The following is a 24,803-nucleotide window of genomic DNA, read 5'->3' on the forward strand; positions in this document are numbered from 1 at the left end:
CACTCGCACATGCGCTAGCACGCTCTCCCATACACTCGCACATGCGCTAGCCCGCTCTCTCCCATACACTCGCACATGCGCTAGCACGCTGTCTCCCACACTTGCACATGCACTAGCACGCGCTCTCCCACACACTTGCACATGCACTAGCACGCGCTCTCCCACACACTTGCACATGCACTAGCACGCGCTCCCCCACACACTTGCACATGCAGTAGCACGCTCTCTCCAACACACTCCCACATGCACTAGCACGCTCTCTCCCACACACTCGCATATGCGCTAGCATGCTCTCTCCCACACACTCGCACATGCGCTAGCATGCTCTCTCACACTCGCACATGCGCTAGGACGCTCTCTCACACTTGCACATGCGCTAGCACGCTCTCTCACACTCGCACATGCGCTAGCACGCTCTCTCACATTCGCACATGCGCTAGCACGCTCTCTCACACTCGCACATGCGCTAGCACGCTCTCTCACACTCGCACATGCGCTAGCCTGCTCTCTCACACTCGCACATGCGCTAGCACGCTCTCTCACACTCGCACATGCGCTAGCACGCTCTCTCACACTCGCACATGCGCAAGCACGCTCTCTCACACTCGCACATGCGCTAGCACGCTCTCTCACACTCGCACATGCGCTAGCACGCTCTCTCACACTCGCACCTGCGCTAGCTCGCTCTCTCACACTCGCACCTGCGCTAGCACGCTGTCTCACACTCGCACCTGCGCTAGCACGCTCTCTCTTACTCGCACATGCGCTAGCACGCTCTCTCACACTCGCACATGCGCTAGCACGCTCTCTCACACTCGCACATGCGCTAGCACGCTCTCACACTCGCACATGCGCTAGCACGCTCTCTCACACTCGCGCATGCGTTAGCACGCTCTCTCACACTCGCGCATGCGCTAGCACGCTCTCTCACACTCGCACATGCGCTAGCACGCTCGCTCACACTCGCACATGCGCTAGCACGCTCTCTCACACTCGCACATGCGCTAGCACGCTCTCCCATACACTCGCACATGCGCTAGCCCGCTCTCTCCCATACACTCGCACATGCGCTAGCACGCTGTCTCCCACACTTGCACATGCACTAGCACGCGCTCTCCCACACACTTGCACATGCACTAGCACGCGCTCTCCCACACACTTGCACATGCACTAGCACGCGCTCCCCCACACACTTGCACATGCAGTAGCACGCTCTCTCCAACACACTCCCACATGCACTAGCACGCTCTCTCCCACACACTCGCATATGCGCTAGCATGCTCTCTCCCACACACTCGCACATGCGCTAGCATGCTCTCTCACACTCGCACATGCGCTAGGACGCTCTCTCACACTTGCACATGCGCTAGCACGCTCTCTCACACTCGCACATGCGCTAGCACGCTCTCTCACATTCGCACATGCGCTAGCACGCTCTCTCACACTCGCACATGCGCTAGCACGCTCTCTCACACTCGCACATGCGCTAGCCTGCTCTCTCACACTCGCACATGCGCTAGCACGCTCTCTCACACTCGCACATGCGCTAGCACGCTCTCTCACACTCGCACATGCGCAAGCACGCTCTCTCACTCGCACATGCGCTAGCACGCTCTCTCACACTCGCACATGCGCTAGCACGCTCTCTCACACTCGCACCTGCGCTAGCTCGCTCTCTCACACTCGCACCTGCGCTAGCACGCTGTCTCACACTCGCACCTGCGCTAGCACGCTCTCTCTTACTCGCACATGCGCTAGCACGCTCTCTCACACTCGCACATGCGCTAGCACGCTCTCTCACACTCGCACATGCGCTAGCACGCTCTCACACTCGCACATGCGCTAGCACGCTCTCACACTCGCACATGCGTTAGCACGCTCTCTCACACTCGCACATGCGCTAGCACGCTCTCTCACACTCGCACATGCGCTAGCACGCTCTCTCACACTCGCACATGCGCTAGCACGCTCTCTCACACTCGCACATGCGCTAGCACGCTCTCTCACACTCGCACATGCGCTAGCACGCTCTCTCACACTCGCACATGCGCTAGCACGCTCTCTCACACTCGCACATGCGCTAGCACGCTCTCTCACACTCGCACATGCGCTAGCACGCTCTCTCACACTCGCACATGCGCTAGCACGCTCTCTCCTATACACTCGCACATGCGCTAGCACGCTCTCTCCCATACTTGCACATGCACTAGCACGTGCTCTCCCACACACTTGCACATGCACTAGCACCTGCTCTCCCACACACTTGCACATGCAGTAGCACGCTCTCTCCAACACACTCCCACATGCACTAGCATGCTCTCTCCCACACACTCGCACATGCACTAGCACGCCTTCTCACACACTTGCACATGCACTAGCATGCTTTCTCTCACACTCGCACATGCACTAGCATGCTTTCTCTCACACTCGCACATGCACTAGCACGCTCGCTCTTTCACACCCACTCACACATGCACTAGCACGCTCTCTCACACTCGCACATGCGCTAGCACGCTCTCTCACACTCGCACATGAGCTAGCACGCTTCTCTCACACTCGCACATGCGCTAGCACGCTCTCTCACACTCGCACCTGCGCTAGCTCGCTCTCTCACACTCGCACCTGCGCTAGCACGCTGTCTCACACTCGCACCTGCGCTAGCACGCTCTCTCACACTCGCACATGCGCTAGCACGCTCTCTCACACTCGCACATGCGCTAGCACGCTCTCTCACACTCGCACATGCGCTAGCACGCTCTCACACTCGCACATGCGCTAGCACGCTCTCTCACACTCGCACATGCGCTAGCACGCTCTCTCACACGCGCTAGCACGCTCTCTCACACTCGCACATGCGCTAGCACGCTCTCTCACACTCGCACATGCGCTAGCACGCTCTCTCACACTCGCACATGCGCTAGCACGCTCTCTCACACTCGCACATGCGCTAGCACGCTCTCTCACACTCGCACATGCGCTAGCACGCTCTCTCACACTCGCACATGCGCTAGCACGCTCTCTCACACTCGCACATGCGCTAGCACGCTCTCTCCTATACACTCGCACATGCGCTAGCACGCTCTCTCCCATACTTGCACATGCACTAGCACGCGCTCTCCCACACACTTGCACATGCACTAGCACCTGCTCTTCCACACACTTGCACATGCAGTAGCGTGCTCTCTCCAACACACTCCCACATGCACTAGCATACTCTCTCCCACACACTCGCACATGCACTAGCACGCCTTCTCACACACTTGCACATGCACTAGCATGCTTTCTCTCACACTCGCACATGCACTAGCACGCTCGCTCTTTCACACCCACTCACACATGCACTAGCACGCTCTCTCACACTCGCACAAGCGCTAATGCTCTCTCACACTCGCACATGCACTAGCACGCTCTCTCTCACACACTCGCACATGCACTATCACGCTCTCTCCCACACACTCGCACATGCACTATCACGCTCTCTCACACTCGCACATGCGCTAGCATGCTCTCTCACACTCGCACATGCGCTAGCACGCTCTCTCTCACTCGCACATGCGCTAGCACGCTCTCTCTCACATGTGCTAGCACGCTCTTTCACAACCGCACATGCACTAGAACACTCTCTCCCATACACTCGCACATGCACTAGCACGCGCTCGCCCACACACTTCCACATGCACTATCACGCTCTCTCCCACACACTCGCACATGCACTAGCACGCTCTCTCCCACACACTCGCACATGCACTATCACGCTCTCTCCCACACACTCGCACATGCGCTAGCATGCTCTCTCAAACTCGCAAATGCGCTAGCACGCTCTCTCACACTCGCACATGCGCTAGGACGCTCTCTCACACTCGCACATGTGCTAGCACGCTCTCTCACACTCGCACATGCGCTAGCACGCTCTCTCACACTCGCACATGCGCTAGCACGCTCTCTCACACTCGCACATGCGCTAGCACGCTCACTCACACTCGCACATGCGCTAGCACGCTCTCTCACACTCGCACATGCGCTAGCACGCTTACTGACACTCGCTAGCACGATCTCTCTCACTCGCACATGTGCTAGCACGCTCTCTCTCACTCGCACACATGCACTAGAGCACTCTCTCCCATACACTCGCACATGCACTAGCACGCGCTAGCCCACACACTTGCACATGCAGTAGCACGCTCTCTCCCACACACTCCCACATGCACTAGCACGCTCTCTCCCACACAATCGCACATGCACTAGCAAGCTCTCTCCCACACACTCGCACATGCGCTAGCACGCTCTCTCACATTCGCACACGCGCTAGCACGCTCTCTCACACTCGTACACGCGCTAGCACGCTCTCTCACACTCGCACACGCGCTAGCACGCTCTCTCACACTCGCACACGCGCTAGCACGCTCTCTCACACCCGCACACGCGCTAGCACGCTCTCTCACACTCGCGCTAGCACACTCTCTCACACTCGCACACACGCTAGCACGCTCTCTCACACTCGCACATGCGCTAGCACGCTCTCTCACAGTCGCACATGCGCTAGCACGCTCTCTCACACTCGCACATGCGCTAGCACGCTCTCTCACACTCGCACATGCGCTAGCACGCTCTCTCTCACTCGCACATGCGCTAGCACGCTCTCTCTCACTCGCACATGCGCTAGCACGCTCTCTCTCACTCGCACATGCGCTAGCACACTCTCTCTCACATTCACACATGCACTAGAACACTCTCTCCCATACACTTACACAAGCACTAGCACGCGCTCTCCCACACACTTGCACATGCACTAGCACGCGCTCTCCCACACATTTGCACATGCACTAGCACGCGCTCTCCCACACACTCGCACGCGCTAGCACGCTCTCTCACACTCGCACATGCGCTAGCACGCTCTCTCACACTCGCACATGCGCTAGCACGCTCTCTCACACTCGCACATGCGCTAGCATGCTCTCTCACACTCGCACATGCGCTAGCACGCTCTCTCACACTCGCACATGCGCTAGCATGCTCTCTCACACTCGCACATGCGCTAGCACGCTCTCTCCCATACACTTGAACATGCGCTAGCACGCTCTCTCCCATACACTCGAACATGCGCTAGCACGCTCTCTCCCATACACTCGCACATGCACTAGCACGCGCTCTCCCACACACTTGCACATGCACTAGCACGCGCTCTCCCAAACACTCGCACATGCGCTAGCACGCGCTCTCCCAAACACTCGCACATGCGCTAGCACGCTCTCTCACACTCGCACATGCGCTAGCACTTTCTCCCATACACTCGCACATGCACTAGCACGCGCTAGCCCACACACTCGCACATGCACTAGCACGCTCTCTCCCACACACTCGCACATGCGCTAGCACTCTCTCTCCCACACATTCGCACGTGCGCTAGCACGCTCTCTCCCACACACTCGCACATGCGCTAGGACGCTCTCTCACACTCGCACATGCGCTAGGACGCTCTCTCACACTCACACACGCGCTAGCACGCTCTCTCACACTCGCACACGCGCTAGCACGCTCTCTCACACTCGCACACGCGCTAGCACGCTCTCTCACACTCGCACACGCGCTAGCACGCTCTCTCACACTCGCACACGCGCTAGCACGCTCTCTCACACTCGCACACGCGCTAGCACACTCTCTCACACTCGCACACGCGCTAGCACGCTCTCTCACACTCGCACATGCGCTAGCACGCTCTCTCACAGTCGCACATGCGCTAGCACGCCCTCTCACACTCGCACATGCGCTAGCACGCTCTCTCACACTCGCACATGCGCTAGCACGCTCTCTCTCACTCGCACATGCGCTAGCACGCTCTCTCTCACTCGCACATGCGCTAGCACGCTCTCTCTCACTCGCACATGCGCTAGCACGCTCTCTCTCACATTCACACATGCACTAGAACACTCTCTCCCATACACTTACACAAGCACTAGCACGCGCTCTCCCACACACTTGCACATGCACTAGCACGCGCTCTCCCACACACTTGCACATGCACTAGCACGCGCTCTCCCACACACTCGCACATGCGATAGCACGCTCTCTCACACTCGCACATGCGCTAGCACACTCTCTCACACTCGCACATGCGCTAGCACTCTCTCCCATACACTCGCACATGCACTAGCACGCGATAGCCCACACACTCGCACATGCAGTAGCACGCTCTCTCCAACACACTCCCACATGCACTAGCATGCTCTCTCCCACACACTCGCACATGCACTAGCACGCCTTCTCACACACACTTGCACATGCACTAGCATGCTTTCTATCACACTCGCACATGCACTAGCACGCTCGCTCTTTCACACCCACTCGCACATGCACTAGCACGCGCTCTCCCACACACTCGCACATGCACTAGCACGCTCTCTCACACTCGCACAAGCGCTAACGCTCTCTCACACTCGCACATGCACTAGCACGCTCTCTCTCACACACTCGCACATGTACTATCACGCTCTCTCCCACACACTCGCACATGCACTATAACGCTCTCTCCTACACACTCGCACATGCGCTAGCACGCTCTCTCACACTCGCACATGCGCTAGCACGCTCTCTCACACTCGCACATGCGCTAGCACGCTCTCTCACACTCGCACATGCGCTAGCACGCTCTCTCACACTCGCACATGCGCTAGCATGCTCTCCCATACACTCGCACATGCGCTAGCACGCTCTCTCCCACACTTGCACATGCACTAGCACGCGCTCTCCCACACACTTGCACATGCACTAGCACGCGCTCTCCCACACACTCGCACATGCGCTATCACGCTCTCTCACACTCGCACATGCGCTATCACGCTCTCTCACACTCGCACATGCACTAGCACGCTGTCTCACACTCGCACATGCGCTAGCACGCTCTCTCACACTCGTACATGAGCTAGCACTCTCTCCCACACACTCGCACATGCACTAGCACGCTCTCTCCCACACACTCGCACATGCACTAGCACTCTCTCTCCCACACACTCGCACATGCGCTAGCACGCTCTCTCCCACACACTCGCACATGCGCTAGCATGCTCTCTCACACTCACACATGCGCTAGCACGCTCTCTCACACTCGCACATGCGCTAGAACACGCTCTCTCACACTCGCACATGCGCTAGCACGCTCTCTCACACTCGCACATGCGCTAGCACGCTCTCTCACACTCGCACATGCACTAGCACGCTCTCTCACACTCGCACATGCACTAGCACGCTCTCTCCCACACTTGCACATGCACTAGCACGCTCTCTCCCACACACTTGCACATGCACTAGCACGCGCTCTCCCACACTCTCGCACATGCACTAGCACGCGCTCTCCCACACACTCGCACATGCACTAGCACGCTCTCTCACACACTCGCACATGCGTTAGCACGCTCTCTCACACTTGCACATGCGCTAGCACTCTCTCCCATACACTCGCACATGCACTAGCACGCGCTAGCCCACACACTCGCACATGCACTAGCAAGCTCTCTCCAACACACTCGCACATGCACTAGCACTCTCTCTCCCACACACTCGCACATGCGCTAGCACGCTCTCTCCCACACACTCGCACATGCGCTAGCATGCTCTCACACTCACACATGCGCTAGGACGCTCTCTCACACTCGCACATGCGCTAGCACGCTCTCTCACACTCGCACATGCGCTAGCACGCTCTCTCACACTCGCACATGCACTAGCACGCTCTCTCACACTCGCACATGCGCTAGCACGCTCTCTCACACTCGCACATGCGCTAGCACGCTCTCTCACACTCGCACATGCGCTAGCACGCTCTCTCCCACACACTTGCACATGTACTAGCACGCGCTCTCCCACACACTTGCACATGCAGTAGCACGCTCTCTCCAACACACTCCCACATGCACTAGCACGCCTTCTCACACACACTTGCACATGCACTAGCATGCTTTCTCTCACACTCGCACATGCACTAGCACGCTCGCTCTTTCACACCCACTCGCACATGCACTAGCACACTCTCTCACACTCGCACAAGCGCTAACGCTCTCTCACACTCGCACATGCACTAGCACGCTCTCTCTCACACACTCGCACATGCACTATCACGCTCTCTCCCACCCACTCGCACATGCACTATAACGCTCTCACACTCGCACATGCGCTAGCACGCTCTCTCACACTCGCACATGCGCTAGCACGCTCTCTCACACTCGCACATGAGCTAGCAATCTCTCTCACACTCGCACATGCGCTAGCACGCTCTCTCACACTCACACATGCGCTAGCACGCTCTATCACACTCGCACATGCGCTAGCACGCTCTCCCATACACTCGCACATGCGCTAGCACGCTCTCTCCCATACACTCGCACATGCACTGGCACGCTCTCTCCCACACTTGCACATGCACTAGCACGCGCTCTCCCACACACTTGCACATGCACTAGCACGCGCTCTCCCACACACTCGCACATGCGCTATCACGCTCGCTTACACTCGCACATGCACTATCACGCTCTCTCACACTCGCACATGCGCTAGCACGCTGTCTCACACTCGCACATGCGCTATCACGCTCTCTCACACTCGCACATGCGCTAGCACTCTCTCCCATACACTCGCACATGCACTAGCACGTGCTAGCCCACACACTCGCACATGCACTAGCACGCTCTCTCCCACACACTCGCACATGCACTAGCACGTGCTAGCCCACACACTCGCACATGCACTAGCACGCTCTCTCCCACACACTCGCACATGCACTAGCACGTGCTAGCCCACACACTCGCACATGCACTAGCACGCTCTCTCCCACACACTCGCACATGCACTAGCACTCTCTCCCACACACTCGCACATGCGCTAGCACGCTCTCTCCCACACACTCGCACATGCGCTACCATGCTCTCTCACACTCACACATGCGCTAGGACGCTCTCTCACACTCGCACATGCGCTAGCACGTTCTCTCACACTCGCACATGCGCTAGAATGCTCTCTCACACTCGCACATGCGCTAGAACGCTCTCTCACACTCGCACATGCGCTAGAACGCTCTCTCACACTCGCACATGCGCTAGAACGCTCTCTCACACTCGTACATGCGCTAGCACGCGCTCTCACACTCGCACATGCGCTAGCACGCTCTCTCACACTCGCACATGCACTAGTATGCTCTCTCACACTCGCACATGTGCTAGCACGCTCTCTCACACACTTGCACATGCACTAGCACGCGCTCTCCCACACACTTGCACATGCAGTAGCACGCTCTCTCCCACACACTCCCACATGCACTAGCACGCCTTCTCACACACACTTGCACATGCACTAGCATGCTCTCTCCCACACACTCGCACATGCACTAGCACGCCTTCTCACACACACTTGCACATGCACTTGCACGCGCTCTCCCACACACTTGCACATGCACTAGCACGCTCTCTCCCACACACTTGCACATGCACTAGCACGCTCTCTCCCACACACTCGCACATGCAATAGCACGCTCTCTCCCACACACTCGCATATGCACTAGCACGCTCTCTCCCACACACTCGCACATGCACGCTCTCTCACACTCACATGCACTAGCACGCTCACTCGCACATGCACTAGCACGCTCGCTCTCACTCGCACATGCGCTAGCACGCTCTCTCTCACTCGCACATGTGCTAGCACGCTCTCTCACAACCGCACTAGAACACTCTCTCCCATACACTCGCACATGCACTAGCATGCTCTCTCCCACACACTCGCACATGTGCTAGCACGATCTCTCACACTCGCACAAGCGCTAACACGCTCTCACACTCGCTAACACGCTCTCACACTCGCTAGCACGCTCTCTCACACTCGCACATGCGCTAGCACGCTCTCTCACACTCGCACATGCGCTAGCACGCTCTCTCACACTCGCACATGCGCTAGCACGCTCTCTCACACTCGCACATGCGCTAGCACGCTCTCCCATACACTCGCACATGCGCTAGCACGCTCTCTCCCATACACTCGCAAAAGCACTAGCACGCTCTCTCCCACACTTGCACATGCACTAGCACGCACTCTCCCACACACTTGCACATGCACTAGCACGCGCTCTCCCACACACTTGCACATGCAGTAGCACGCTCTCTCCAACACACTCCCACATGCACTAGCATGCTCTCTCCCACACACTCGCACATGCACTAGCACGCCTTCTCACACACACTTGCACATGCACTAGCACGCTCGCTCTTTCACACCCACTTGCACATGCACTAGCACGCTCTCTCCCACACACTCGCACATGCACTAGCACGCTCTCTCACACTCGCACAAGTGCTAACGCTCTCTCACACTCGCACATGCACTATCACGCTCTCTCCCACACACTCGCACATGCACTATCACGTTCTCTCCTACACACTCGCACATGCGCTAGCACGCTCTCTCACACTCGCACATGCGCTAGCATGCTCTCTCACTCGCACATGCGCTAGCACGCTCTCACTCGCACATGCGCTAGCACGCTCTCTCTTACTCGCACATGTGCTAGCACGCTCTCTCACAACCGCACATGCACTAGAACACTCTCTCCCATGCACTCCCACATGCACTAGCACGCTCTCTCCCACACACTCGCACATGCACTAGCAAGCTCTCTCCCACACACTCGCACATGCGCTAGCACGCTCTCTCACTCTCGCACACGCGCTAGGACGCTCTCTCACACTCGCACATGCGCTAGCACACTGTCTCACACTCGCACATGCGCTAGCACAGTCTCTCACACTCGCACATGCGCTAGCACAGTCTCTCACACTCGCACATGCGCTAGCACGCTTTCTCACACTCGCACATGCGCTAGCACGCTCTCTCACACTTGCACATGCACTAGCACGCACTCTCCCACACACTTGCACATGCACTAGCACGCGCTCTCCCACACACTTGCACATGCACTAGCACGCACTCTCCCACACACTTGCACATGCACTAGCACGCTCTCTCCCACACACTCGCACATGCACTAGCACGCTCTCTCCCACACACTCGCACATGCACGCTCTCTCACACTCACATGCACTAGCACGCTCTCTCTCACTCGCACATGCACTAGCACGCTCGCTCTCACTCGCACATGCACTAGCACGCTCGCTCTCACTCGCACATGCGCTAGCACGCTCTCTCTCACTCGCACATGTGCTAGCACGCTCTCTCACAACCGCACATGCACTAGAACACTCTCTCCAACACTAAGTCATGAGTGATGTTCACCTTTCAAATTAGACTCCCTCTTCTTCGTCTTATATGAAACTACATACCCTCATTACCAAACAAAGTTCTAGTGAAGGCCCGTTCTGGCCCTCTGATATCACTAGAATGAATATATCCCCGCATTTATTAATTCCCTCCTCTTGACCACCTAGTAGGTTCTGAAAGTGCCAGGATCGAGAGAATCTATGCTACGAAGGACTATCCAATACGCAGGATACTTTAGTTTCCAAGAAGCATTGATGTAATCTCCACTCATATACTGTTTATAACTCATGTAATACTGCTGACTCGTGTTAATCCAATGATCCGATCCAATTGTTGTATCATTTGTTTCTGTTAACTGTTAACTCTAATTCTCTTAAAAAAAATTCAATAAAAATCTTTTAATGATGAAAAGAACACTCTCTCCCATACACTCGCAGATGCACTAGCATGCTCTCTCCCACACACTCGCACATGCGCTAGCACGATCTCTCACACTCGCACAAGCGCTAACATGCTCTCACACTCGCTAGCACGCTCTCTCACACTCGCACATGCGCTAGCACGCTCTCTAACACTGGCACATGTGCTAGCACACTTTTCACACTGGCACATGTGCTAGCACGCTCTCTCCCACACACTTCCACATGCACTAGCATGCTCTCTCCCACACACTTGCACATGCACTAGCACGCACTCTCCCACACACTCGCACATACACTAGCACGCTCTATCCCACCCACTCGCACATGCACTAGCACGCTCTCTCTCACATATGCACTAGCACGCTCTCTCCCACACACTCGCACATGCACTATCACGCTCTCTCCCACACACTCGCACATGCACTAGCACGCTCTCTCCCACACACTCGCACATGCGCTAGCATGCTCTCTCAAACTCGCACATGCGCTATCACGCTCTCTCACACTCGCACATGCGCTAGGACGCTCTCTCACACATGCACTAGCACACTCTCCCATACACTCGCACATGCACTAGCACGCTCTCTCCCACACATTTGCACATGCACTAGCACGTGCTCTCCCACACACTTGCACATGCACTAGCACGCGCTCTCCCACACACTTGCACATGCACTAGCACACTCTCTCCAACACACTCCCACATGCACTAGCACGCTCTCTCCCACACACTCGCACATGCACTAGCACGCCCTCTCACACACACTTGCACATGCACTAGCACGCTTTCTCTCACACTCGCACATGCACTAGCACGCTCTCTCACACTCTCACATGCACGCTCTCTCTCTCTCACACTCGCACATGCACTAGCACGCTTGCTCTCTCACAAACACACACACACACACACACTCGCACATGCACTAGCACGCCCTCTCACACACTCGCACAAGCGCTACCACCCTCTCTCGCGCTCACATGCACTAGCAGTCTCTCACCCTCGCACATGCACTAGCACGCTCTGTCTCCCACACACCCGCACATGCAATAGAACGCTCACTCACACACGCACTAGCACGTTCTCTCATACATTTGCACATGCACTAGCTCTCTCTCTCTCACACACTTGCACATGCACTAGCACGCTCTCTCTCACTCGCACATGCACTAGCACGCTCGCTCTCACACTCACACGCTCTCTCATACTCGCACTAGCACGCTCTGTCTCTCTCTCACACACTTGAACATGCACTAGCATGCTCTCTCTCACACACTTGCACTAGCACGCTCTCTCACACTCGCACATGCACTAGCACGCTCTCTCACACTCTCACATGCACTAGCACGCTCTCTCTCACACTAGCACATGCACTAGCATGCTCTCTCTCTCACACACTCGCACATGCACTAGCACCCTCTCTCTCACAAGCACCGGCACGCTTGCTCTCGTACACTCGCACATGCACTAGCGTGTCCTCTCACTACATTCGCACAAGTGCTAGCACCCTCTCTCGCACTCACATGCACTAGCAGTGTCTCCCATACACTCACACATGCACTAGCACGCGCTCTCCCACACACTTGCACATGCACTAGCACGCTCTCTCCCACACACACACTCGCACATGCACTAGCATGCTCTCACACACACTCGCACATGCACGCTCTCTCTCACACACTCGCACATGCACTAGTACGCTCTCTTCTCACACACTCGCACATGCACTAGTACGCTCTCTTCTCACACACTCGCACATGCACTAGCACGCTCTCTCACTCACACACTCGCACTAGCACGCTCTCTCTCCCACACTCGCACATGCACTAGCTCTCTCTCTCTTTTACACTGGCACATGCACTAGCATGCGCTCTCCCACATGCACTAGCACGCTCTCTCTATCGCATCAGAGTCACTTGAAGGTTTGTTGATGTACCGGGGACATGTGTTCATGGACCCAGGACTGTGTTGGCGACCACTAGTCAGTATATTGTGCAGGAGGTGGCTGCAGGTCATTGTCAGTGAGCGCTGAGGACTACAGACCATTGCCCTGATACCTTGTGGTTGTGGATACAGGAACCACTGGCAAGCTTGCATCATCCAAGATATTGTCTAATGTAGGAGTGGTTTCCTCTAATCTCAGACCGCAGTGTTTAAATTGCTGTGTTGTCACTGTGTGATAAATAAGTGGGCTTTGGGTTGCAGTTTGGGCACTCGGTCTGTTGCATGGATGGGGCAGTGCCTCCTATTCCAGCACATAGTTCTACATCAGCAATAAGTGTGGAACCAGAACCTTCTTATGCTGTGTGTACAATGCAGCGTTTAGGCCATCAATGCCAGGGGGTTGTGTATTTTGTATATTATTAGCTCCACCTCCTCGCTATCAGCCTCAAGGAAAGCTCTGTCACCAGCAGATATCAGCAAAAGTGCAGACATTGATTTATGTATGTTGTAATCACAGGAGAGACACTTGGAGACAAATCAGATTTCCATTCCAATAGGATTTATTTTGTTACATAACACAGAATCGTTTCCATCAACAGCTTCCCACATTTGTCTATAGCAGTGACTGTAACACATATAACAATAATCTGTCCCCCTCTCCACCCCAGAATTCCTGTATCTCATCTCCAGCCCCAAACACCTGTATCCAATCATCTCCTAATTTACATTTGGGGTGCAGCACTGAGGCATTGGGGTGTCTATAGCAGTGACTGTAACACATATAACAATAACCTGTCCCCCTCTCCACCCCAGAATTCCTGTATCTCATCTCCAGCCCCAAACACCTGTATCCAATCATCTCCTAATTTACATTTGGGGTGCAGCACTGAGGCATTGGGGTGTCTATAGCAGTGACTGTAACACATATAACAATAACCTGCCCCCCTCTCCACCCCAGAATTCCTGTATCTCACCTCCAACCCATACACCTGTATCCAATCATCTAATTAACATTTGGGGTGCAGCACTGAGGCATTGGGGTGTCTATAGCAGTGACTGTAACACATATAACAATAACCTGTCCCCCTCTCCACCCCAGAATTCCTGTATCTCACCTCCAGCCCAAACACCTGTATCCAATCATCTCCTAATTTACATTTGGGGTGCAGCACTGAGGAATTGGAATGTCTATAGCAGTGACTGTAACACATATAACAATAACCTGTCCCCCTCTCCACCCCAGAATTCCTGTATCTCATCTCCAGCCCCAAACACCTGCATCCAATCATCTCCTAATTTACATGTGGGGTGCAGCACTGAAGCATTGGGGTGTCTATAGCAGTGACTGTAACACATATAACAGTAACCTGTCCCCCTCTCCACCCCAGAATTCCTGTATCTCACCTCCAGCCCAAACACCTGTATCCAATCATCTCCTAATTTACATTTGGGGTGCAGCACTGAGGCATTGGGGTGTCTATAGCAGTGACTGTAACACATAACAATAGCCTGTCCCCCTCTCCACCCCAGAATTCCTGTATCTCACCTCCAGCCCAAACACCTGTATCCAATCATCTCCTAATTTACATTTGGGGTGCAGCACTGAGGCATTGGGGTATATCTGCATTATTTGTGCTGGAGTATAATATGACCTGGGAATACATCTGACTTATAATACCTCATGTTTTGCTGCTGTCATATTTATAGTATTATCAGGTAATATAGATGCCGGTCTTCCTCTGTGAGGGTGTAACAATACAGATCCATAAGATTACCTATAAAATTCTATAAAGAAGGAGGAGCCAGTCACAGTGACGACTGACAGTGAGCTGCATATTATCACACGCTGCACTAGCTTGTGCCAGAATCCCGCATAGAGATGCTTCCTGGGTCTATCTGTGAAACATGAAAATTCACCTACATTTTATGTACTACATGTACCAGTGTTTATCTCATCATGTCACCTCAGCTCAGGGGCTTTACACAGCAATGCACTGAGCAGCATGAGAGAGTCCGCAGGATTCTATGCAATACGCTGCCATGTGCATCTAGCATAAATGAAAGATTAGAAAAGAACACTTATAAACACATTGTGTGAGATCTCTCATGTCTGGCAAGATGGGATTTATGCCCAAAACATTTCCCACACTCAGCACATGAATTAGTGCTTCTCACCAGTGTGAGATCTCTCATGTGTGACAAGAGTTGTTTTATGCCCAAAACATTTCCCACACTCAGCACATGAATAGGGCTTCTCACCAGTGTGAGATCTCTCATGTCTGGCAAGATGGGATTTATGCCCAAAACATTTCCCACACTCAGCACATGAATAGGGCTTCTCACCAGTGTGAGATCTCTCATGTGTGACAAGAGTTGTTTTATGCCCAAAACATTTCCCACACTCATCACATGAATAGGGCTTCTCACCAGTGTGAGATCTCTCATGTCTGGCAAGATGGGATTTATGCCCAAAACATTTCCCACACTCAGCACATGAATAGGGCTTCTCACCAGTGTGAGATCTCTCATGTGTGACAAGCTGTGATTTATAACCAAAACATTTCCAACACTCAGCACATGCATAAGGCTTCTCACCAGTATGAGATTTATAATGTTGGACAAGATGTGATTTACTTATAAAACATTTCTCACACTCAGCACATGAATAGGGCTTCTCACCAGTGTGAGATCTCTCATGTATGCCAAGCTCTGATTTACTCCCAAAACATTTTCCACACTCAGCACACGAATAGGGCTTCTCACCAGTGTGAGATCTCTCATGCTGGACAAGATGTGATTTACGTATAAAACATTTCCCACACTCAGCACATGCATAGGGCTTCTCACCAGTGTGAGATCTCTCATGTATGCCAAGCTCTGATTTATACCAAAAACATTTCCCACACTCAGCACACGAATAGGGCTTCTCACAAGTGTGAGATTTATCATGTTGGACAAGATATGATTTATAAGCAAAATATTTCCCACACTCAGCACATGAATAGGGCTTCTCTCCAGTATGAAATCTCACATGTGCAACAAGATCTGATTTCTGCACAAACCCTTTCCCACACTCAGCACATGAATAGGGCATCTCAGCAGTGTGAGATCTCTCATGTGTGACAAGCTGTGATTTATAAGCAAAACATTTCCCACACTCAGCACATGAATATGGCTTCTCACCAGTGTGAGATCTCTCATGTCTGACAAGTAGTGATTTCCATGGAAAACATTTCCCACATGTGGAACAGGAATAAGACCCTCCAGCAGGGGGAGAGTTGTGCTGGGTAGGAGGCCCCTCAGGGTTAGACAGGAGAGGGGAGTCTGGGGGAATATTTGGGGTCACCAGGATATCTGCAGGAGACTCTTGTCCAGTGACATCATCATCCGTTGTACAGTCTGTGGATACAGAGAGACGAGTCTCTGAGAGGTTCCTGATGCCGGGACTCCGCGCTGCAAATAGAGAAACATCATCACTTCCTGTTAGAGAATTATGAGAGGAGGAGCAATTATCATTAGGGAGGGTCAGTGAGCTGCTGATATTTCCAAGTTGATGCAAAGTTTATGCAGATTAGAACAAGCCAAATGCAGCAGCTGCATAACTTTACATATAATTAGCATACAAGTCAGAGTTATTTGCATGTCACTGACCCTCCCTACAGCTACAGCATTGGCCATACATGGAAAGCAGTCAGCACCTTGGTGATCACACTGGTGGCTCGCGCTCCTCTCTCATCTCCTTACCGGTAAGCGCGCACTTACACAATTGTTTGGCGGTTCTACCTCCCTGATTATATCACTGCGCTGCCATTCTTTTCCTCTCCGCTTTGGGCGATTCTCCTCTTCCGGCAGTGTCCGGTCCGCTACTCCTCTATTGGCACTTTCTTTTCCACCTCCTTAGTGTGCACGGTCCCTTGTCCTGCAGAAACTCTCCTACCTCTAGCACTGCCCCTCATTCAGCTTTACCTTGCGCCCCAGGGCAGGAGTTGTGTTTGTCCCTTTGGATGTATTACCTGTCGTACTGTATGATATATATTTTATATGGAGCATAATAGTATTGGATTCATTGAGCCTTTGCCATCCAGGTGTTCTTTATTTTAATATGTTTTTAATCCTTTCATAACATTATACTAATAAAGGCTATTTTTTGATTTGACTTATTTAGTTGTGGTGCGGTTCTTAAAGGGCCAGCTTGTACTTTGTTTGCAATACAATGTGGTGTCACACATTCTTATTACCATTGTTTCCTTGTGTCACTCATATGTCCCTTTATCTCTCGTTTGGCCAGTAGCACTTTGTCACCCCCCACTGTGACCATTCTGTGTACAGTAATGTACAGTGACCATTATAAGCTTATTACAGGCTAGTAACACTAAGTCGTCGCCCCCCCCCCCCCCCCCCCCCCCCCCCCCCCACCACCACCACTGTGACCAATCTGTGTACAGTAGCCGGAATTGCACTGCGCTCCACAGATTATAGTACCAAAATATAGGGGATCGCAACTAAACGAGAGTACCTCACTCAAATAAAATTCAAATCCAAAGACCAGTTGCGCATCAAATCTTGCTTAATGCATGCAGCATGAAGATCTCCCAGCTCACAACTTGCACCTTGCATATAATATGACTCTGCTGTCCAGGCGGTATATCCGAGTAAAATCCAGGCTTTATTAAAAAGAATAAAAGGCAGTGGGTGACAGACCTCTCCTCTCCCTGGCCGCGGTACACAGGGTAGTGCGTCTGCACGATCCTGCCGATAGTATTCGGGGATGTCAGCGTGCTCCTAAGCTCCGCCCGACGCGTTTCGTCTCAATGACTCATTCAGGGGCTGGTCACGTACTGACATCAGACCTCTGATATACGACGTGCGTCACACGTATCCCGCAACCCTGCCCCTCCCTGTTGCTAGGCGATCGTGTGGACGCACTTTACAAAAGGACAGCCGCGTTCTCATACATATAAAACAATACTACAATTAAAAAAATAGTATAAAAAGTGAAAAATTACATCACATTCCCCTACACTTATGTACTAAATCATATGCTATTTATATTGCACATCTCCCTATCAATGCTCAATTCATATATCATGGAGCTACCAAATATCTAATTCTCCTGCAATTTCCCCAAAGATGCACCTAATTCTACAAAAAACACTATATTGTTTGTCGAGCAAACAGAATTATATGTCCATGAATAACATTCAGGGGAAATATATTCAAATCATAAACAAAGAAAAGGACTCCCCTATGAATGAATTCTGGTAATTTATACAAATCAATCCATGAAATAGTTTGTATCAAGATAATTAAATTTTATTAACAATCAATTCACATAATAAAAACATTAAAAACGCATAAAAAACCCCCATAGTTCCTGCAATAAGAAATCTCTGGATATAAATACATGTGTAATAACATATTATTGGGTACATAAGTCTTGGGCAGAAAATTGAGCCGTGCAAAAAAGGAAGAGGCTGTTTACAGCCATCAAACATGGAAATACAGTGAACTTACAGTATACAAAAATAGTGCAATAACAGTGCATAAGGGGTGGGATAGTGGGCTGCGCCCCACACCCAGAAACACCGGGATATGCGCCGCAGTCCACACCCCACCACCAGTGCTGACCACTACCTCAAAAGATGTCTTTACATACATAGGGCCTGATTCACAAAGCGGTGCAAACTTTTTCGCGGACTTTTGCGCGCGCAATTTGCCGCGATTCACGGCAAATTGCGTGCGCAAAAGTCCGCGAAAAAGTTTGCACCGCTTTGTGAATCAGGCCCATAGAATTTATAGAGAGGGAATGGTGGGGATTGGTTCCAGATGGTTTGCAGTGGAATGTTGGAAATGTTGGGTAGAGTTGTATTATGTTGGAGTTGATAAGGTAGGGGTTTATTTAGGATACCTACCTGTGTTGGGGAAGGAGTTAATGTATATGATGTGGAGGTGTCACGGGTTGGTAATGTATGCCTGTGCGAAGGGCGGCATCCCCCACTCTGGATCCCTGTATCTATTTAAAGGGAAGGTTCAAGCAAAAAAAAAAAATGAGATTCACTTACCTGGGGCTTCTACCAGCCCCATGTAGCCATCCTGTGCCCTTGTAGTCACTCACTGCTGCTCCAGTCCCCCGCTGGCAGCTTTCTGACCTCGGAGGTCAGGGCCACATTGCATACATTTTCACGCATTCCAGCTAGTGCAGGAACAAAAATTTACGCGTTTCACCACTAACGCGTAAAAATGTATGTGTTAATGATCCTGCACTAGCGGGAATGTGTAAAAATGTACGCAATTTGGCCCTGACCTCCGAGGTCAGAAAGCTGCCAGCGGGGGACTGGAGCAGCAGTGAGTGACTACGAGGGCACAGGATGGCTGCATGGGGCTGGTAGAAGCCCCAGGTAAGTGAATCTCATTTTTTTTTTTTGCTTGGACCTTCCCTTTAAGGTAACACTCTTGGGCATTAGATCAGCTTTGCACTCTGTACTTTATAATTTATAATTAATAACTATGTACTAATGCACTTTTTTCTATGTATGTAAAGTCATCTTTTGAGGTAGTGGTCAGCACTGGTGGTGGGGTGTGGACTGCGGCGCATATCCCGGTGTTTCTGGGTGTGGGGCGCAGCCCACTATCCCACCCCTTATGCACTGTTATTGCACTATTTTTGTATACTGTAAGTTCACTGTATTTCCATGTTTGATGGCTGTAAACAGCCTCTTCCTTTTTTGCACGGCTCAATTTTCTGCCCAAGACTTATGTACCCAATAATATGTTATTACACATGTATTTATATCCAGAGATTCCTTATTGCAGGAACTATGGGGGTTTTTTTTATGCGTTTTTAATGTTTTTATTATGTGAATTGATTGTTAATAAAATTTAATTATCCTGATACAAACGATTTCATGGATTGATTTGTATAAATTACCAGAATTCATTCATAGGGGAGTCCTTTTCTTTATGTTTATGCACCTAATTCTACAAACCAGCACCAAAACAGATTCAATGTGCCATAATGGATCAGGGATTTACAATCTACATCGACTTGCTTATGAATAAAAATAGGGATCCTTAACCGTGCGACCCCACTGTAAATTCATACATGTGTCGCACTCTCAGTCATTTCCCCTCCACATACTCATACCCTAACCTTATCTACATACATTAATCTACCATATCCATATCTTCATAAATTATAACCCATGTACATACCATTTGTGTAAAAAAGGGGGGAGTGTGAGCCAGGGATCCAATAGATGGTGAGCCCTTGCCTAGGCAAAACCCACGGGGGCCTCACATACTGTCATTTCCCTTTCAACTGTTCACTACTCCACACACCACAATCTCTACCACCGTTCACCATATCAATTCGTTATGTGAAATAGTGTGAACCAGGGATCCTTAGTGGTACAGCCTCCTGTGAAAAACACTGGTGCCATACTACCAGTCATGTCCCATCTATATTGTCCATCACCTGCTTAAATACTCATCTATACATTTCTACTTTCTATGTACGTGTTCAAGTGTGAACCAGGTACCACACCCGGGTAATCTCACAGTGCACTCTTCACATATTGTTACCTTAATCTATCCAAAGCTAACCCTACTAATTCATAGAGTGCAACCCACAGTGTGTCACCTGACGTATTCAGTGTGAACCCAATCTTTTGATTACACTCATGGGAGAACTTCTCCTATACTGTGAACTTAACTCACCACATAAACATTATTCATACCACGTGTTATACCCATCATGTGTATATAAGTGCCCATCATAGCCACCAACCATGATTACCACATCCTACTAACTGTGCCCCTCATGGCACCACTTAACGTGATTACCACCTCCTCCTACCCCTTTTAGAGCCATACCCATACCCAGACCCAAAAGGGGTCAGCATACATTACCAACCCGTGACACCTCCACATCATATACATTAACTCCTTCCCCAACAAAGGTAGGTATCCTAAATAAACCCCTACCTTATCAACTCCAACATAATACAACTCTACCCAACATTACCAACATTCCACTGCAAACCATCTGGAACCAATCCCCACCATTCCCTCTCTATAAATCCATGATCACCCCCATCACCATGTGCCCTAACTTAATTATTAGAAATAAAGCAATTAATGTCTATTTCAATATTGAGATCTTTGGGTTCCATAGTCCCCAACCTGTAAATCCACTCAGCTTCCTTTTTGCATAGTTGTTGTAACCTATTGGACCCTCTCCAGTGTGCATGCACCTGTTCTACAGCTATCACCTGTAGACCGCTAGGGTCCTGATTGTGTACCTCTGCAAAATGTGAAGAGACACTGTGCCATCTGTATCCTTTTTTTAATGTTATAAATATGTTGGTATACCCGTTTCTTCAATGCCCTCGACGTCCTACCAACATATTGATACCCACAGGTACATGATAGCACATATACCACATATGCAGAGGAACAAGTGATCATTTGTTTAATTTTATAGCCTTTCCCATCGTAGGTTGATACCACCTCATCCGCTGTTATACTATTAGTCTCCCTACACAGACAACAGTCCCTACATTTTAAAGAATCCATTTCTTTCCCAGAACACATTGGGTCTACCCGGGGGATCCACACAGCTAGGGACCAATACATTTCTTAGATTAGGGGCCCTCCTATATATGAACTTAGGCCTGGGTGGCACAACTTTACTTAGGGACTGGTCTTGTACCAGCACCGGCCAATGTCTTCTGACAATTTATTCAAATTTCCTATACTGGACATTGAATGTACCGACAAAGGGAAGCATCATGTGGTTATCATCATCTTTTACTCTCCGTCCCATCATCTCCTTTTTGTCCATGTTCCCCACCTCCCTCATTAATGCTTCAATATGGGAGGCATCATATCCTTTATCCACAAACCTCTTTCCCAAAACAGGGGCCTGTGCATAATAATCCCGTACCGTAGAGCAATACCTTCTTACTCTCTGAAGTTGGCCTTTTGGAACTGCCGTTATCCAAGATGGATGGTGGCAGCTTGAAATGGGTATAAACCCATTTCTATCAGTCTTTTTAAAGAAACATTTTGTAGTGAGATGGTCACCCATTTTCATAATAGTCAAATACAAAAAATTAATGGTAGAATAGCTAGTTTCAGCTTCAAGTGTGATATTCTCCCACAAGGAATTTGCCCTCCTCAGAAATTCTATCCACTCCTCCTCAGTTCCCACCCACATAACCAACAGGTCATCAATATACCTGTGCCAACTGCTCACTTTATCAGGGTTCAATCTGTTTACCTCTTCCTCCCACTCGGCCATGTAGATGTTAGCCAGGGCCGGGGCGAAGGGGGCCCCCATGGCGCATCCCTTTGTCTGCACATAGTACTCCCCCTTGTACCAGAAATAATTTCTGGACAAGGCAAAACTCAAAAGTTGAATCAAAAATTCAACTTGTCTGGGATGCAGCTTAGTCTTCCGGAGTGCCATCTCCACTGTCTCCAACCCTCCTTTATGTGAGATATTCGTATATAGAGATGCCACATCTGCTGTAACTAGCATTGTGGCACTCTCACTCCTAATCCAATCTGTCACCTCCAGTGCGTGGGCCGTGTCCCTTAACACCCTCGGTAACCCACACACAACTGGCTACAAGAACCTATCAAGATAGGCCCCCAGCCTGTAGGATACTGAATCAATGGCATTGATTATAGGACGCCCTGGTGGAGAGGATACTGACTTATGCACCTTGGGCAATTGGTAAATTATGGGGGTTTTGGGATTCTTGATTATCAAATGATCAAACTCAGCTTCATTAATCAGGCCTTCATCCAATCCTTTTTTCAAGATGGATGTCAATTCCTTCTTATATTGTGACACAGGGTTACCTTTAAGCTTACTATATGTAGTGTCGTCATTGACCAACCTATCCAGTTCTCCAAAGTACTGTTCCTTGTTTAAAATGACCACCCCTCCCCCCTTATCTGCTGGTCTTACAACCAGTTTCTTATCTTTCAGCATTTTGCATATTTTTCTTTCATTGCCATCTCTTTTAGACACCTCCATCTTTTCCAGATCATTAATAACTAAATTCTTAAAAACATCAATACTATGTTTACTTGCATTCTCTGAGGGATTGAACACAGAATTGTTCCTCATACTTGTATGGACATATTGACTTATTCTATTATCTGTAACCACATCTGCTCTCCCATTGGGGCCTCCTTTATCCAAATAGTACCTCTTCAAGTTCAACTTCCTAACAAACTTATGTATGTCCACAAACATTTCAAATTTATTGATAGAGTTTTTTGGAGCATACTTAAGCCCTTTATCCAGTAATTTAATTTCTTGTTTACTTAACTCCTTTCCACTTATGTTAAAAATACCATCCCCCTCTTTAGCTATTCCCTTCTTTTCTTGCTGTAATCTCCTTCCTCCTCTGATTCCCCTCCTAGCTCTCTTTTGCTCCCGTTTTTGTGGGTGTACTGGGGTTCTTGATACCATTCGTCTTGTCTGTATTGGGGTCTGTGAAAAAAAGGTGGGGCTTCCTCCTCAACATAAGTTTGTAGGGGCTCAAATCTATTATATACAGGAAATTCTGGCACAAAGGCTGGGTGGGTTCTATTCTGGTTAGGGTAATGCCCCCTCCCCCTTCCATATCCTCACCCCCTATCCTGACCATCATTAATCCTTGGGGGCTTGGGCTGATCAGGTGAATAAGGTTTATAAGGGTATGGAATATAACCTCTGCCCCTCCCTGTATTCCCACCCCTACCTCCATTGTAGGTCTGCAAGGGTGGTTGTGGCCTGGGTTGAGATATTTTAGGTGGATCCCTCACCCCGGTTACAGGTCCCGCCTTAGGTCTTGCCCCACTTTCCTGCACCTTAATTACCTCCTGGCTCCCCACACCCCCCTTTCCTCCCATAACCTCCACTTTGGCCCATTAACCTTCCACCGGTTTCGTTTTTTGCCACTTGTAAGCTTCATTGCTCTTGTACACTTGGATATCCTTACTAAACTGTTTGTTTATCCAGTATGATATCCTTTTCTACATTATTCAGGGTTTCTTGCAATTTATTAGAACTCATTTGGTACTCTTCTGAGTGTTTGAACGGATCAAGCTTAAGTTTTAACGTTTCAACCTCCCCACCCAATCGCTCCAATCTCCTTGTTTTCCTTTTAACCATTAATTTAACCATA

General features: G+C 50.8%; 2 protein-coding genes across 2 annotated transcripts in view; one reads left to right on the plus strand and one right to left on the minus strand.

Moving 5' to 3' along the window:
* LOC137537252 (uncharacterized) overlaps positions 1-24,803 on the plus strand; it is a 1,269,057-nt gene that overhangs the window by 976,335 nt on the left and 267,919 nt on the right. The gene's annotated exons all lie outside the window — the stretch shown is intronic.
* LOC137535883 (uncharacterized) overlaps positions 14,218-24,803 on the minus strand; it is a 242,496-nt gene continuing 231,910 nt past the window's right edge. Inside the window, 1 exon segment of the mRNA XM_068257761.1 lies at positions 14,218-17,073. Within this exon segment, the coding sequence (XP_068113862.1) occupies positions 15,782-17,073 (1,292 nt within the window). The 3' untranslated portion in view covers positions 14,218-15,781.

Source organism: Hyperolius riggenbachi, chromosome 10, assembly GCF_040937935.1.
Source record: "Hyperolius riggenbachi isolate aHypRig1 chromosome 10, aHypRig1.pri, whole genome shotgun sequence".
Lineage (NCBI taxonomy): Eukaryota > Metazoa > Chordata > Amphibia > Anura > Hyperoliidae > Hyperolius > Hyperolius riggenbachi.